The sequence below is a fragment of the Saimiri boliviensis genome, chromosome 4 (genome assembly GCF_048565385.1).
Source record: "Saimiri boliviensis isolate mSaiBol1 chromosome 4, mSaiBol1.pri, whole genome shotgun sequence".
NCBI classification, from domain to species: domain Eukaryota; kingdom Metazoa; phylum Chordata; class Mammalia; order Primates; family Cebidae; genus Saimiri; species Saimiri boliviensis.
This window is the reverse complement of record NC_133452.1, coordinates 97,500,598-97,513,215: the sequence shown is the minus strand read 5'-3', so window position 1 is coordinate 97,513,215 and position 12,618 is coordinate 97,500,598. Positions and strand designations below refer to the sequence as shown.

The following is a 12,618-nucleotide window of genomic DNA, read 5'->3' as shown; positions in this document are numbered from 1 at the left end:
CTTGTGGCCCCCCTGCACCTCCTGTGCCCAGGATGATCGATTGCCCAGATGTTGTTTGTGCTGGAGACGGGACAGATGCCAGAGACCCAGAGAGTGAGAGATATGGAAAGAGAGTGGAAGCCAGGGAGAGAAAAAGGTAGATAGAAAGTGAGGGAAATGGAGAAAGACAGAAGAGACAGACATGGAAAAACCAACATAAAGAGACAGAGAGAGTAAGAGAGACAGTGAGAGAGACAGGAGACAGATGGAAAGCTGAGAGAGATTCAGAGAGCATAGAGAGAAACAGATTCATAGGCTAAAAGACAACGGGAGAGTGTGAGAGGCAGATGCTAGGAGACAGAGGGGCAGGAGGTCATGGGGTTGCATGTCAGCTGAGGCTGCCCTGCCTCCAGGTACCTTTGCATTTCTCATCCACTGTTCAGAAGCAAGTGAGGGTGAGGTGACCTGTGCCTTGCGGGGAGTTTGAGCCCTGGAAAGCTGAGTTCTGGATCCCAAATGTCCCCTACTTATGCCCTCCTGAGGCCAAATCATCCTGATCTGGATGCCCCTGTTCCTTCTCCTGATCATCATGGACTCTCCCAGGTGCACCCCCTGTGGATGTGCTCCGGGCCCTGAGGTTCCCCTCTCTCCCTGATGGTGTCCGGAGAGTGAGAGGCATCTGTCCAGCTGATGTGGCCTACCGAGTGGCACGACCTGCCCAGCTCAGTGCACCCACTCGCCAGCTTTTCCCAGGTATGGGAGACACGGTGGGTTAGGGAGACCAAGGGGAGGTAATAGGGTGGGGCCTAGGATCAGACACCAGGAGGAAAGGGGTTATGGCTCCCTTTGCCTCTCACTCTGTGTGTATCTCTCTTGGATACTCCCTAGGAGGATTTCCCAAAGATTTCTCTCTTCTGACTGTTGTCCGGACCCGCCCTGGTCTCCAGGCTCCCCTCCTGACTCTTTACAGTGCCCAAGGTGTCCGACAGCTGGGCCTGGAGCTGGGCCGACCAATCCGCTTCCTGTATGAGGACCAGACTGGGCGGCCTCAACCTCCGGCTCAGCCAGTCTTCCGAGGCCTCAGCCTAGCAGATGGCAAGTAAGTTTGTTTGCTCCTCTGGTCTGCCCGGCCCACACTTTCAGGAGGAAGTGCCTCTGAACCCCTACACTCCAAAGTGTGAAACCTTTCAGACCCTTTTGGCCACAGCACACCTGCCCACTACCCAAGTTTCAGTCACCTCTAGCCCAGAGTTTGGGCTTTAGAGTGTGCACCCTTCTCTGCATGTTGAACCAGCGAATTACTTAAATTTTTTGAGTGTCAGTTTCTACATCTATAAAATGAACATTAAATAGAATCGGCACAATCAAATGAGAAATTGATGGCCCGGTCCCTGGAGCACTGTAACCACTCAATAAATGGTAGCCATTGTGATTACTGTTCTTATCACCATTGGCTTCAGCTCTAATCACCGTTCTCCAGTCGTGTTGACTCCCCTGCTTCAGTCAGTCAAGAGTTCACTTGAACCTCTCCCCCCACAACCAGGTGGCACCGTGTGGCTGTGGCTGTGAAGGGCCAGTCTGTCACCCTCATTGTTGACTGCAAGAAGCGAGTCACTCGGCCTCTCCCCCGAAGCGCTCGTCCGGTATTGGACACGCATGGAGTGATAATCTTTGGTGCCCGTATTCTGGATGAAGAAGTCTTTGAGGTAACCAGAGCAATCAGAGACAGAAGTGGCTTCTGGTCCCCTCTCTTGTGCCCACTCCCGTTCTGGGCCCAGCATTCCCTAGGCTTTCATTTTTTTTCTTGTGAATTTTTATTTCCATTTCCTATCTTCAGGGCTACTGATCTCTGTGAGAACTAGATGCCTACTTACATGGCAGGACTGTCCACAGCCACTTAGGCTGTCCTTCAGTCTTCATCAATCCCCTCATCCGTCCATCCCTTCAACACCTCTCTCTTCTTACGCACCCATCTATACACTCACTCCCCAGCCCAGCCATGCACACATCCACCACTCACCCCCTTATTCATTTACTCACCTATATATCGCACACTCTCCTACAGATGCATGAAGACTTGTATCCCCCTACCTGTCCATCTTCCCCCTGCTTAACCACTCTCCCCTTCAAACCACCCATTTATGCTTCCATCCATCTATCCTCTTCAACTCCTCCACCCATCTATTCACTCACCCACCCACCCATCCACCCATCCACCCACCCCATCTACCCATGCATACCAGGATGCATGCATCCATTTGGCCACTCCTCTATCCATTATCCTTCCATCAACCCAGCCACTCCTTCAATACACTCGTGTACCCATCTCCTCACCCACTTACTTCCAATCTGACCATTTATTTACCCAGATATTCAATTCCACCCATCTGCCTATTCACCCATTCGCTTCCGTCTACTCTGTATCCCTTATTCACCTGCCCACGAGTCCACCCTCCTGTACATACATTCATTCATTCACTGTTTATCAGTACTCCCATTCAGTGATGCATGTAAGCCCCCATCCACCCATGCATGCACTCATCTATCCATTCATCCATCCCTTCATTTACCCTCCAAGCCAGTCAACATTTTCTGAATACCTGTTGCCCACGGAGAACACAGAAGAAGAATATAAAGTGTCTATCACCCCCAGGAGCTCCCAGGTGGGCTCTGGAAATGAGACAACATCCCTAAATTACAGTGCAAGGGAGGGTATGCTAAGCACCATGTGTGGGCAAAGGTAAATGCCATTGGAACTCAGAACTGGGTTCTCCCATTTCTAGAGGTCCAGAGAACTGGGTTCACTCCATTTCTAGAGGTCCAGAGAATTCCCATCATCACTGTTATAGGAAGGCCAAGGCATCTAAGGCTGAGCCCTGTCTCTGGAAGCCACTGTGGAAGGGCTTATGCATAGCCACAAAGGGCAGAGGGGAGGCAAAGTATGCTGGAAGGCCTGGGATCTGGTCCTGATTCTGCCACTCTGGGTGACCTTGGAGCAGTCATTGCCTTTTTGGGCTTTTTTTGAATGGACTGTATCTGAAAAATGGGGAGAAAGAAAGATCCTTGTTCTACTGACTTTCCTGGTTGTTATGAAGGTCCCATGAGATCCCTTGAAAACTGAAAAGGGTTATGCATGTGGAGGGCTGACAGTGACCTTCTCCCATTGTAGAGTTTTACCTAGGATTGGCCTCCTACCCTTTCTCCCGGATGGTACCCTCTGCTTCTCTCTGAGTATTTCTCTGCTCCATCTCTCTCATGTCTTTGCAGGGTGATGTCCAGGAGCTTGCCATTGTCCCAGGGGTCCAAGCAGCCTACGAATCATGTGAGCAGAAGGAGCTGGAATGTGAGAAGGGCCAGAGGGAAAGACCCCCAAACCAACAGCCTCACAGAGCCCAGAGGTCTCCAAAGCAGCAACCATCAAGACTTCATAGGCCACAAAATCAGGAACCCCAGCACCAGGTGAGGGAGCCGGGAGAACCCCCAAGTGCAGCACACCCCAGAGAGGAAAGACACCCAGTCATCTTCCCTCCTTAGTTGTCCTCCCCACCCTCATCTCCCTATTCCCATCACCCCCTCCTCCTCGTCCTCGTTCATCAGCCTTTTTATTTTCATCTAAAAATAAAAAGAGTTGTTATGAAGAATTCATGGCTGGGAGCTGTGTTCCCTGCTCTGCGTCTCCTCTTCTACCAGTCTTCCTGGAACTGTGTCCCTGGGTTTCCCCTTCCTTTCTTGAATTAAGAGATTGGGAGACAGTGGGAGAGGGGTGAGAGCAGGGGAGGCAGGTGGGAGAGCAGAGCAGAGGGGATGGAAGCCAGGAGAAAGCAGTTGGGATGGTGAGACCAAGGAGAAGAAATGGGAAGGAGTGGGGATGGAGGGAATCCCAAAGGAGGGTGAGTCTACGGAAGTGTGGGTGTGGAAAAAGGGAGGTAGTGGGGGGAAGGAAGGGAAGGGAAGGGAAGGGAAGGGAGGGGAAGGGAAGGGAAGGGAGCCTGGGCTGGGTGGGGTCTGGACAGTTAGAGTACAGACAGGCTCTGGGGTCGGTGGTCTGAAGATCAGAGGTTCAATCTCTTAATCATGTCTACTTCTGCCCCACATGCGGAACCCCTTCCCTCTATTCCACCTCTCCCCACCTCCCTCCTGACCCTCAACCTCTCCTTTTATCTTCGATTCTATTTCCCAACTCCATACCCACCCTGTTTTCCAACTCACCCACCATCTTTTTATCTCCCTCTCCTGCCCTTCACCCCACGCCTTCCAATCACCTCATCCCCTTCCTGCCTATGCCCACCCCCTAATCCCAGCCCACTGAGTCTCTCTACTATGACTACGAGCCCCCCTATTACGATGTGATGACTACGGGGACGACCCCTGATTATCAGGTAAACTCAAAGGACTCCTTCATTTCTGCCCTTTCTCCCAGCACCCCCGGCAATCATCTCCTAGGACACCTTCCTCCCGTCTCCATGCTGTGGGGAGACGCACAGTGTGTTTAGATGATGGGGATTTACTTACTGCCTGTCCCCTCCCTGTCTCTCTGCTGCAGCACCCTGGGAGCCCCCACCACAGGTCTCCCCCTTCCCCTAGGGGGCATCGGACCCCTCCCCGAAAGCCTACCCCACCTTCCAAGAGGTCAGCGGCCCGGCAGGCATCCCCCTCACCAGGCTGGAGGCCCTCTCCAACTGCAGGCTCTGGCCCAGCCCGGGGCCAGCCTCCCCCTTCCCGACGCCCAGCTCGGAGGGCAGCTTCCCCCACTGCCTGGCCCACCCCCAGGACCAGAGGCAGCGGTTACCGGCAGGTAGAGCTGGGGCATCCAGATCTTTGCCCCCAAACCTCTGTGACCTGGGAGGTTCACTCTCCCCAAACTGTCCCCCTCCAAAGGGGTTGCAAGATCTGAGATTTCCCCCATCCCCCAGCACAGACAGACCCCGCCCTCGGGCAACAGGCTGCTTTGCCTCCTCTTCCGCTGACCTTTCTCCTTCCTTCTTACCCTGTGCTACTCTTCTCGTTCTCTCCTTGGGGTCAGGACCCCACCCCAGGTGAAGAGGAAGAAATCCTGGAGTCAAGCCCCTTGCCACCCCTTGAGGAGGTAACTCTGTGCCCCACCCTCACCCCAGCTGGGGACAATGGGCACCTGTGACCCACTCCCCTTGGCCCATGGTATCTTGATGGACCAGCCCCTCCTCTGGCCGGAGGGTTCTTCCTCATTTCCATTGATGGCCTCTGTCTTCTGGTCACTCTAGACCTATGGGTCTGCTTGTCTCTCTAAGTCCAACCAGTTCCTTCAGTGTCCAGGCCTCCTTCCATGATTCTTTGATTCCAGAGTGACCTTGTCTCCATGTTGGTGTCTAATGGTCTTATTTTCTATGTCCTATTTCTGTTCCCAGGAGCCATTTTCTGTCCAATGTTGTTACCTTTTGTCTTCTCTATCTCTTTGGTCACTCTTGGACTCCTTTATCTGTCATTATACCCATGGACTGTCCACTCTGCATCCAGCCCTCCGGCCACCCTTCATTTTATCCATCACTTCTTCCCACGGGGCCCGATTTATAGACATGTCTCCCCATTTTCGGCCTTTGATGGCCCTTCCATTTCTATACAACCACTCCCGTGGCTCTTGGGAGAAAAACTCCAACTCTCATTACCCTCAGAATCCTTTGGGCTAGAAGTTATCACACCCTGGGGACCAGGGTAAGCCTCCTCTCAGCCCTAATATCCCCATCTACCCCTCTCCCTCCCCATCCCTGGGAAGGAGCAGACAGATCTCCAGGTCCCCCCCACAGCTGACAGGTTCCGGGCAGAGGAATATGGGGAGGGTGGCACAGACCTCCCTGAAGGGCCCTACGATTACACCTATGGCTATGGGGACGATTATCGTGAGGAGACAGAGCTTGGCCCTGCCCTCTCTGCGGAGACAGCCCACTCAGGAGCCGTAAGTGAAAGGAGCTTCTCTTTCATTCTTGACCACCAGTGGGAGCTACAAGAATTGTTTCTTGTTGGTTTTGATCCTTGGCTGTTGGCTGTGAGCTACTTCCCATCTGTGACTTGCCATTTTCTGTTCACATGTGATGTATATGTTGCTTGAAAAGATTACTACCTGCCTTCCCTTGCCAAATGTCTTACCCTGTAACTCTTGTGGATACTTGTGCCCAGGGCAATTGGGAATTTTAAAAAGTTACGTAGCCACTTCCTGTTTTTCTTAGTCACTTCCTGTCTAAATCAAGCTGAATTTCATAAAGCTTTTGGTCAAGAAGCTACTACCTTGTGTCCATTTTCAATGTGTCTCTATCATTTCTTCTTGATGAAAACAATGTTTTGTTCATGTTTCTACCAAATGATCTAACTTCCTATGTCACCTTTTTTTAACCTACAGGCCACTTATTATCTGTCCCTTCCTGCCTTCTCCAGCTGTGGCATCCATCTTGGTAACTGTGTCAGGTTGGACTGAAAGGAATTTATTATTTGTGTTCTGGCTCTAGTCTTTCATGCTATATTGTGACAATTTCCTTTGACAATACGCCACTTCCTGTATGTCTCAGGTCATTCAAATCAAAAAGTTCCCATTGTGGGCCTCAGTATTTTTCTCATGGCTACTTCCTGTGTGTCCTAGCCTTGATGTGTGTGTTTTCTGGAAGAATTACCCTTCACTGTCATGATTCCCTTTGCAAGAGTCCCGTTGTAACCGTTTTGTGCCTTTCTTGTTACTCTGGGTCACAGTAGCCATGTTGTTGAAGGTTGAGTTCCTGGATCTTCTTTTCTTGGCCGCTTCCTGTCTGTACAGCCACTTCCTGTTTGTCCAGTTTGTTTTCTAGCCATGTTGGCCACATTTAATTTTCCTTGGCCCTGGCAATCATTTTTGCTTCCAAGTGTTTGTCATTTTCTTCTGTGTCCCTTGGTTGTCCTCATGTCCTCCAGTATTCCCTGCCCGTGGAACTGCCTCCTGTCTATTCCACTCCATCTTCCTGCTTTGCAGTTATGGCTGCCTCCTCTTCCCTGCTGCTGCATCCCACACCTCCCCTCTCTTGCCTCCCTGGAGCTTCTGCTGCTTTTCCTTTATGCTGCTCTCTGGGTATTTGGGGTTGATACGGGATTTTGGAGAGTTTTGAAACTGATCATTGCTGTTTGGTCAGAATGAAGGTGGAGATGGGCATTCTGAAGATTTTTGTTTGGGGGAGTTGGGGTGGTTGAATGTCTCCACCCTGTTCTTATTTGGTTTCTGGCCCTAGTGTTGGGAACAGGTATCTGAGTGGGGGGTGTGCAAGGGAGGGAACTGGTGGGCTTGGAGTGTACATGAGGGCCGGAGGAAGGGCAATGCATAATACATCCTTGCTGGGAGAGGAACTGTGGGCTGTACCATGGGGGACTGCTCTGGGGCTTGGATAAGTGAGTGCAAGAGCTGTGTTTTTCCAAAAGCCAGTTATGAGGGCTGAGTTTGTGCTATCAGTGGGGACTGCTCTCCAGTTTTTTTTTTTTTTTTGAGACAGGGTCTTACTTTGTTACCCAGGTTGGAGTGCAGTGGCAGGATCTTGGCTCACTGCAGCCTCTACCTCCAGATTCCAGCAATCCTCCTGCCTTAGGCTCCCGAGTAGCCAGGATTACAGGCATGTGCCTCCATGCCCAGCTAATTTTGTACTTTTATTAGAGACAGGGTTTCACCATGTTGGTCAGGCTGGTCTCAAACTCCTAACCTCAGGTGATGTGCCTGCCTCTGCCTCCCAAAGTGCTGAGATTGTGGGCATCGGCCACCATGCCTGGCCTAGCTTTTATCAGGTTCTCATATGGATTCAAGCCCTCTTCTTACCCCAGATAAAAATCTAGCCACAATCTTAGAGAGATTCTTTTGTGACGTGTTGAGGTAAATGTGTGGAAGGTTTCTTAAGGTTGTAGGGATTTCTGGGGTCAGAGGGAGTTTGGGAGATGGGATAGGGTCCTCTAGAAGAGGGTTTGGGAAGGTGGGTGGTTTAAAATTCCTGGAAGGGGCTGGGTGTGGTGGCTCACACCTGTAATCCCAGCACTTTGGGAGGCCAAGGCAGGTGAATCATATGAGATCAGGAGTTTGAGATCAGTCTGGCCAACATGGTGAAACGCCATCTCTATTAAAATACAAAAATTAGCCAGGCATGGTGGTACACATCTGTAATCCTAGCTACTTTGGAGGCTGAGGCAGGAGAATTGCTTGAACCCAGAAGGCAGAGGTTGCAGTGAGCCGAGATCATGCCACTGTACTTCAGCCTGGGCGACAGAGTGAGACTTCGTTTCAAAAAAAAAGGAAATGGAGAGGTGGTGTTTGCTGAGGTGGGGGTGGGAACTGTGGGGGCAGGGAACCCCAGGGTCTTCTTGGCAGGAAAGGTTTGTGAAGAGGGAGTTTTAGGGGAGGGCTGTGGGGCTTATGGTTTGGGCTGAAGTGGTCTCGAGAGGATCTAAGAATGAAGGTTGGAGTTGGGATGGGGACAGGCCTGGTTTCCTGGCTGCTCACAGGCCCCACTGGGGGTTACATGTGTGTCTCCCTCAGGCTACCCATGGACCCCGGGGGCTGAAGGGAGAGAAGGGAGAGCCTGCGGTGCTGGAACCTGTAAGTCATGCTGGTCACAGAACTGAGGCAGTGGAAGAAGCAAGTGGGGTTGGGTGTGCTGGACCTGTCGCCTCTGACATTTAACCTTTGACTCCACAGGGTATGCTCGTGGAGGGGCCCCCTGGCCCAGAAGGCCCTGCGGTGAGTCTAGCAGTGATCTGGTTGCCATTATTTTTTCAGGAACCCCTCCTATGTGCCCCTCTGAGTCTTTCCCACATATGCCCAGGTGCCCAGGCATATGTGGGAACTCCAGAGCATCCTTTGGAGTTTGAGAACTCAGAACTCATTCCTCAGAACTCCGGAGCATCCTTCCAATCAATGCTTCCCAGATTCCCAGATCTCTTCTGCACAGACCACTCCTCAGCCTCAGGCTGAGCGCCCACACCTGTCTGAATGCCCACACCTGACACCTACTCTTTTGTTCCTCAGGGATTGATCGGTCCCCCTGGCATCCAGGGGAACCCAGGCCCAGTCGGAGACCCTGGAGAGAGGGTAAGAGGGTGTTCTCTGTGTTGGGGAAGCTTTGGGGGAGCCGGTGGTACCCGAAGGGGGGCTGCCATGCCCAGTAATTCCTTGTTAGCTGACTGGTTAATGAATGAGGGAATGGTTGTGCTTCCCAGCACCCAGAAGGGAGGGCAGCCTCTGGTTGGGGAGGGGAATAATCTGGCTTCTGACCCTCATTTTCCTCTATGGGAGTAAGGGGCTCAGGAAAGATCTAGAGGAGTCTACGCCTATTCTGTTGAAGAGGACATTTCAAAATCATGCTCAGACCTGGATGTCCCCGATCTGTCACCTCATCTTTTGCATTCTCTTCCCATTCCAGGGCCCCCCTGGCCGAGCAGGGCTCCCTGGATCAGATGGGGCTCCTGGTCCTCCTGGTACATCCCTCATGCTCCCAGTGAGTTGTCTCCTGAATTTTGGAACCGGCTGATGGGGAAGACAAGGAATTGTGTTGTGTTACCCAGAACCAGATGGGCAGGAAAGCTCTGGAGGAGTCTGTAAAGATCATCAGCCCAGAGGGATTGGTCTTTGGGGTGGGGGAGATGAGGCCTTATTAGATGACCTAGAACTGAACACTGGTCTTCTAGAACTGGGCAGAACAGCTTATATTTCAGGGGCTCTAGAACCAAAAAAGTCTTTCTGGAGGCAGAGGCTGGGCAGCAGAGGGGAGGGCAGGAGTTGAGTTTCTGGAATCCTCTAAGCGGTTATCTGGAAGCCATGGGAAATGCTGGACGGGCAGAACCTGTCAGATGAGGCAGAAATGCTGGAGGAAGCCTCTGGCTGGGAGGGTCTCATGGCTTTCTTGGAAGGGAACCTGGACCTTCTCTCCTTGCCCTCAGTTCCGGTTTGGCAGTGGTGGGGGTGACAAGGGCCCTGTGGTGGCAGCCCAGGAGGCTCAGGCCCAGGCGATCCTGCAGCAAGCGAGGGTGAGATGGGCTGCTTCCCTGGAAAGGGAAGGCTCTGGGGGAGCACTGGGAGGGTTGGCTGCGTGGGTGGGGGAGGTCTGGGTTGGTTTGAGGTTTACAGGGAGGTTGGGGAGAATCCAGGGCAGTGGATGAGGATCAGGAGATGAAGCGTGAATTTGGAGGGTGCTGGGGCTGGGAGTGCCTGCCGCCTCCCCCTCAGCTTTGCTGTTCCCCGGCTCCCACAGCTGGCGCTCCGTGGACCTCCTGGCCCCATGGGATACACAGGGCGTCCTGGACCCTTGGTGAGTGACTGGGGTGCTTGGGTGGAGAATGCTTTATTCGTGTGTGTGGGGTGTGGATAGTTCTGGAAAGGGGCTTCTTTTGGGGAACACTCTGAGGTCACTGCCGGGTGTGTCCTTCATTATGGCCATCCTCTCTTCTCTCTCTCAGGGACAACCTGGGAGCCCTGGCCTGAAAGGAGAGTCTGGAGACCTAGGACCTCAGGTGACCACCGTCCTCCACTGTACCCCCATATCTGTTCCCCAGCTCAGTCTCCCCACTTACTTACCTATGCCTCCTAACCCCACCTCATCCCTCCTCTTACCAGGGTCCCAGAGGACCTCAGGGCCTCACAGGCCCTCCTGGCAAGGCTGGGCGAAGGGTGAGTACTCCAGGGGTGGACAGGTATTGTGGGGAGATCCGCAGTGTATAGGACTGTGCCCCTGCTTGCTCTGACACTTCCCTTGCACTCCCAGGGCCGGGCAGGTGCTGACGGAGCCCGAGGGATGCCTGGAGAACCCGGAGTGAAGGTAACAGGCTTGGGCCCCTCCCTGAGGCCGGTAGCTCCCAGCCCACCCTGGGCTCTGTTGTTTCTTGTGAATGACCTAGTTGCCCAGGCTCCCCCAGGATGAGCCCCACCCCATTCAGGGTGCAGTAGGGAGGGGTGGGCTTAGACAGGGCTGTGTCCTCACTCTGGCCGCCCCTCCTCCTCCTAGGGTGACCGAGGTTTTGATGGACTCCCAGGGCTCCCTGGAGAGAAGGGCCATAGGGTGAGTACATCAGGGAGTGGGTGTTGGAATCGGGGATAGATCTGTAGGAGAGAGGTATGTAGGGAAGGGAGGCTGGGGGCTTGGCAGGGGCTCAGTGAATGTATTGGGTTGGCTAAGTGCAGAGGGTCGGTGTCTGCCTGTGTTGGGGACTCTGAGGCTCCCCCCCATTTTGCAGGGTGATACTGGTGCCCAGGGCCTTCCTGGTCCCCCTGGTGAGGATGGAGAGAGGGTAAGTGTAGTGGCAAGGGGCTGGGTGCAGGAGAGGTCTAGAAGGCATGGCAGCTTCATCATGTCCTCCTCCTCCAGGGAGACGACGGGGAGATTGGGCCTCGAGGGCTGCCTGGAGAGTCGGTGAGTGTCCAAGGGCTGGTGCTGGGAGAGGGGGTTCTGGGGAAGCCAGGAGAGGGACATGGGCACTAAAGGGACACATTTTTATCCATTCATGCCATCTCCTCCCCTCACCCTGAATGCAGGGACCTCGAGGTCTCCTTGGCCCCAAAGGCCCACCTGGTATTCCTGGACCTCCCGTAAGTGACTCCCTGATTTCTGACCCTGAGGTGACCCCTTGAACTCTCCAACTCTCCACCTTTCTAGCTGCCTTCCTGCTCCTTCTCCTCTCTCTCACACTTTCCATGCCCCTTGTGCTACCCCTGCTCTGGCCCCACCCTGCCCTGCCTCAGCCTTCACTCCCCTTCCCGCACCCCTTGCTGCCTGTGCACTGGGAGGGCCACGTGGTGTGGTGCCTCTAGGGCTCTGGGCCTAGGAATAAATCCTCAAGAAAAACAAAACTAAAGCCCACAAGCCCACAGATCCGCAGCCCAACCCCTGCGGGCCTGGTCCAGCTGTGTTTGCTTGGGTTCGGGGTGGATTGGAGGTCTGACCAAGATTGGAGGTCTGACCGTCCCACCCTCGGGTATGGCCGGGCCTCTCAAAACCACAGGTCCCTCTGGGCCCGCCTTCAGGCTGCTCACACCCATCTTGTGTTTCAGGGCGTCCGAGGCATGGATGGTCCCCAGGGCCCCAAAGGGAGCTTGGTGAGTGATGGGTGGGAGGTCCCTGCCAGCATCCCATTTGTCACCATTTTGACCCCTGCCTGCTTCCCGCTCTTGCCTTCTTGGCTGTCGCTGCTGGGACTCAGCTCCCTGCTCTAAATTTGTTCTGTCACCATCTCCTTCTGACCCATGCCTGGTCACCTGTTTCTAGGGACCCCAGGGAGAGCCAGGACCTCCTGGACAACAGGGGACTCCTGGGACCCAGGTGAGTGGTGTCCCTACTCCCTTTCCCAATTTTAGTGACTTCCCTTGGCCTTCCATCATGGGTCAGACTGTGGAAGGAGACAGGAAATTAAGGGTCTCAGGCCCTTGTTGCTCATGATCTGAATGGGGAGGTGGCTCAAAGAGACCGTGGGAGGCCCCTGTGACTTATCTTTCCCTGTATATAGGGTCTCCCCGGGCCCCAAGGTGCCATCGGCCCTCATGGAGAGAAGGTGAGTGACCAAGTGATTTGGAGGACAGGCGGTTTGGAGTGGGGATGTAGGGAGAACCCAAAATGTCTGCTGGGATCTGTGTCCAGACATGACCCCTCTAGTGACCCTGAGCCTCCTTGTCTTCCTGCA

The 12,618-nt window shown here is 53.7% G+C and overlaps 1 protein-coding gene across 2 annotated transcripts in view; it reads left to right on the top strand.

The window, feature by feature from the left end:
- The window catches only part of COL11A2 (collagen type XI alpha 2 chain), a 29,207-nt gene that overhangs the window by 2,448 nt on the left and 14,141 nt on the right, over window positions 1–12,618 (top strand). Inside the window, exons 2-24 of one of the 2 annotated variants that reach the window (XM_003923128.4) lie at window positions 583–732; window positions 868–1,078; window positions 1,523–1,685; window positions 3,247–3,438; window positions 4,281–4,358; window positions 5,003–5,065; window positions 5,729–5,908; window positions 8,489–8,548; window positions 8,648–8,689; window positions 8,978–9,040; window positions 9,372–9,446; window positions 9,889–9,975; window positions 10,200–10,256; window positions 10,405–10,458; window positions 10,562–10,615; window positions 10,710–10,763; window positions 10,950–11,003; window positions 11,179–11,232; window positions 11,310–11,354; window positions 11,477–11,530; window positions 11,993–12,037; window positions 12,207–12,260; window positions 12,445–12,489. In XM_003923128.4, the coding sequence (XP_003923177.2) occupies window positions 583–732; window positions 868–1,078; window positions 1,523–1,685; window positions 3,247–3,438; window positions 4,281–4,358; window positions 5,003–5,065; window positions 5,729–5,908; window positions 8,489–8,548; window positions 8,648–8,689; window positions 8,978–9,040; window positions 9,372–9,446; window positions 9,889–9,975; window positions 10,200–10,256; window positions 10,405–10,458; window positions 10,562–10,615; window positions 10,710–10,763; window positions 10,950–11,003; window positions 11,179–11,232; window positions 11,310–11,354; window positions 11,477–11,530; window positions 11,993–12,037; window positions 12,207–12,260; window positions 12,445–12,489 (1,934 nt within the window). Of the gene's footprint in view, window positions 1–582; window positions 733–867; window positions 1,079–1,522; window positions 1,686–3,246; window positions 3,439–4,280; window positions 4,359–5,002; window positions 5,066–5,728; window positions 5,909–6,397; window positions 6,415–8,488; window positions 8,549–8,647; window positions 8,690–8,977; window positions 9,041–9,371; window positions 9,447–9,888; window positions 9,976–10,199; window positions 10,257–10,404; window positions 10,459–10,561; window positions 10,616–10,709; window positions 10,764–10,949; window positions 11,004–11,178; window positions 11,233–11,309; window positions 11,355–11,476; window positions 11,531–11,992; window positions 12,038–12,206; window positions 12,261–12,444; window positions 12,490–12,618 lie in introns of those variants that run through there. The other variant, XM_074397904.1, reaches the window with a different exon arrangement.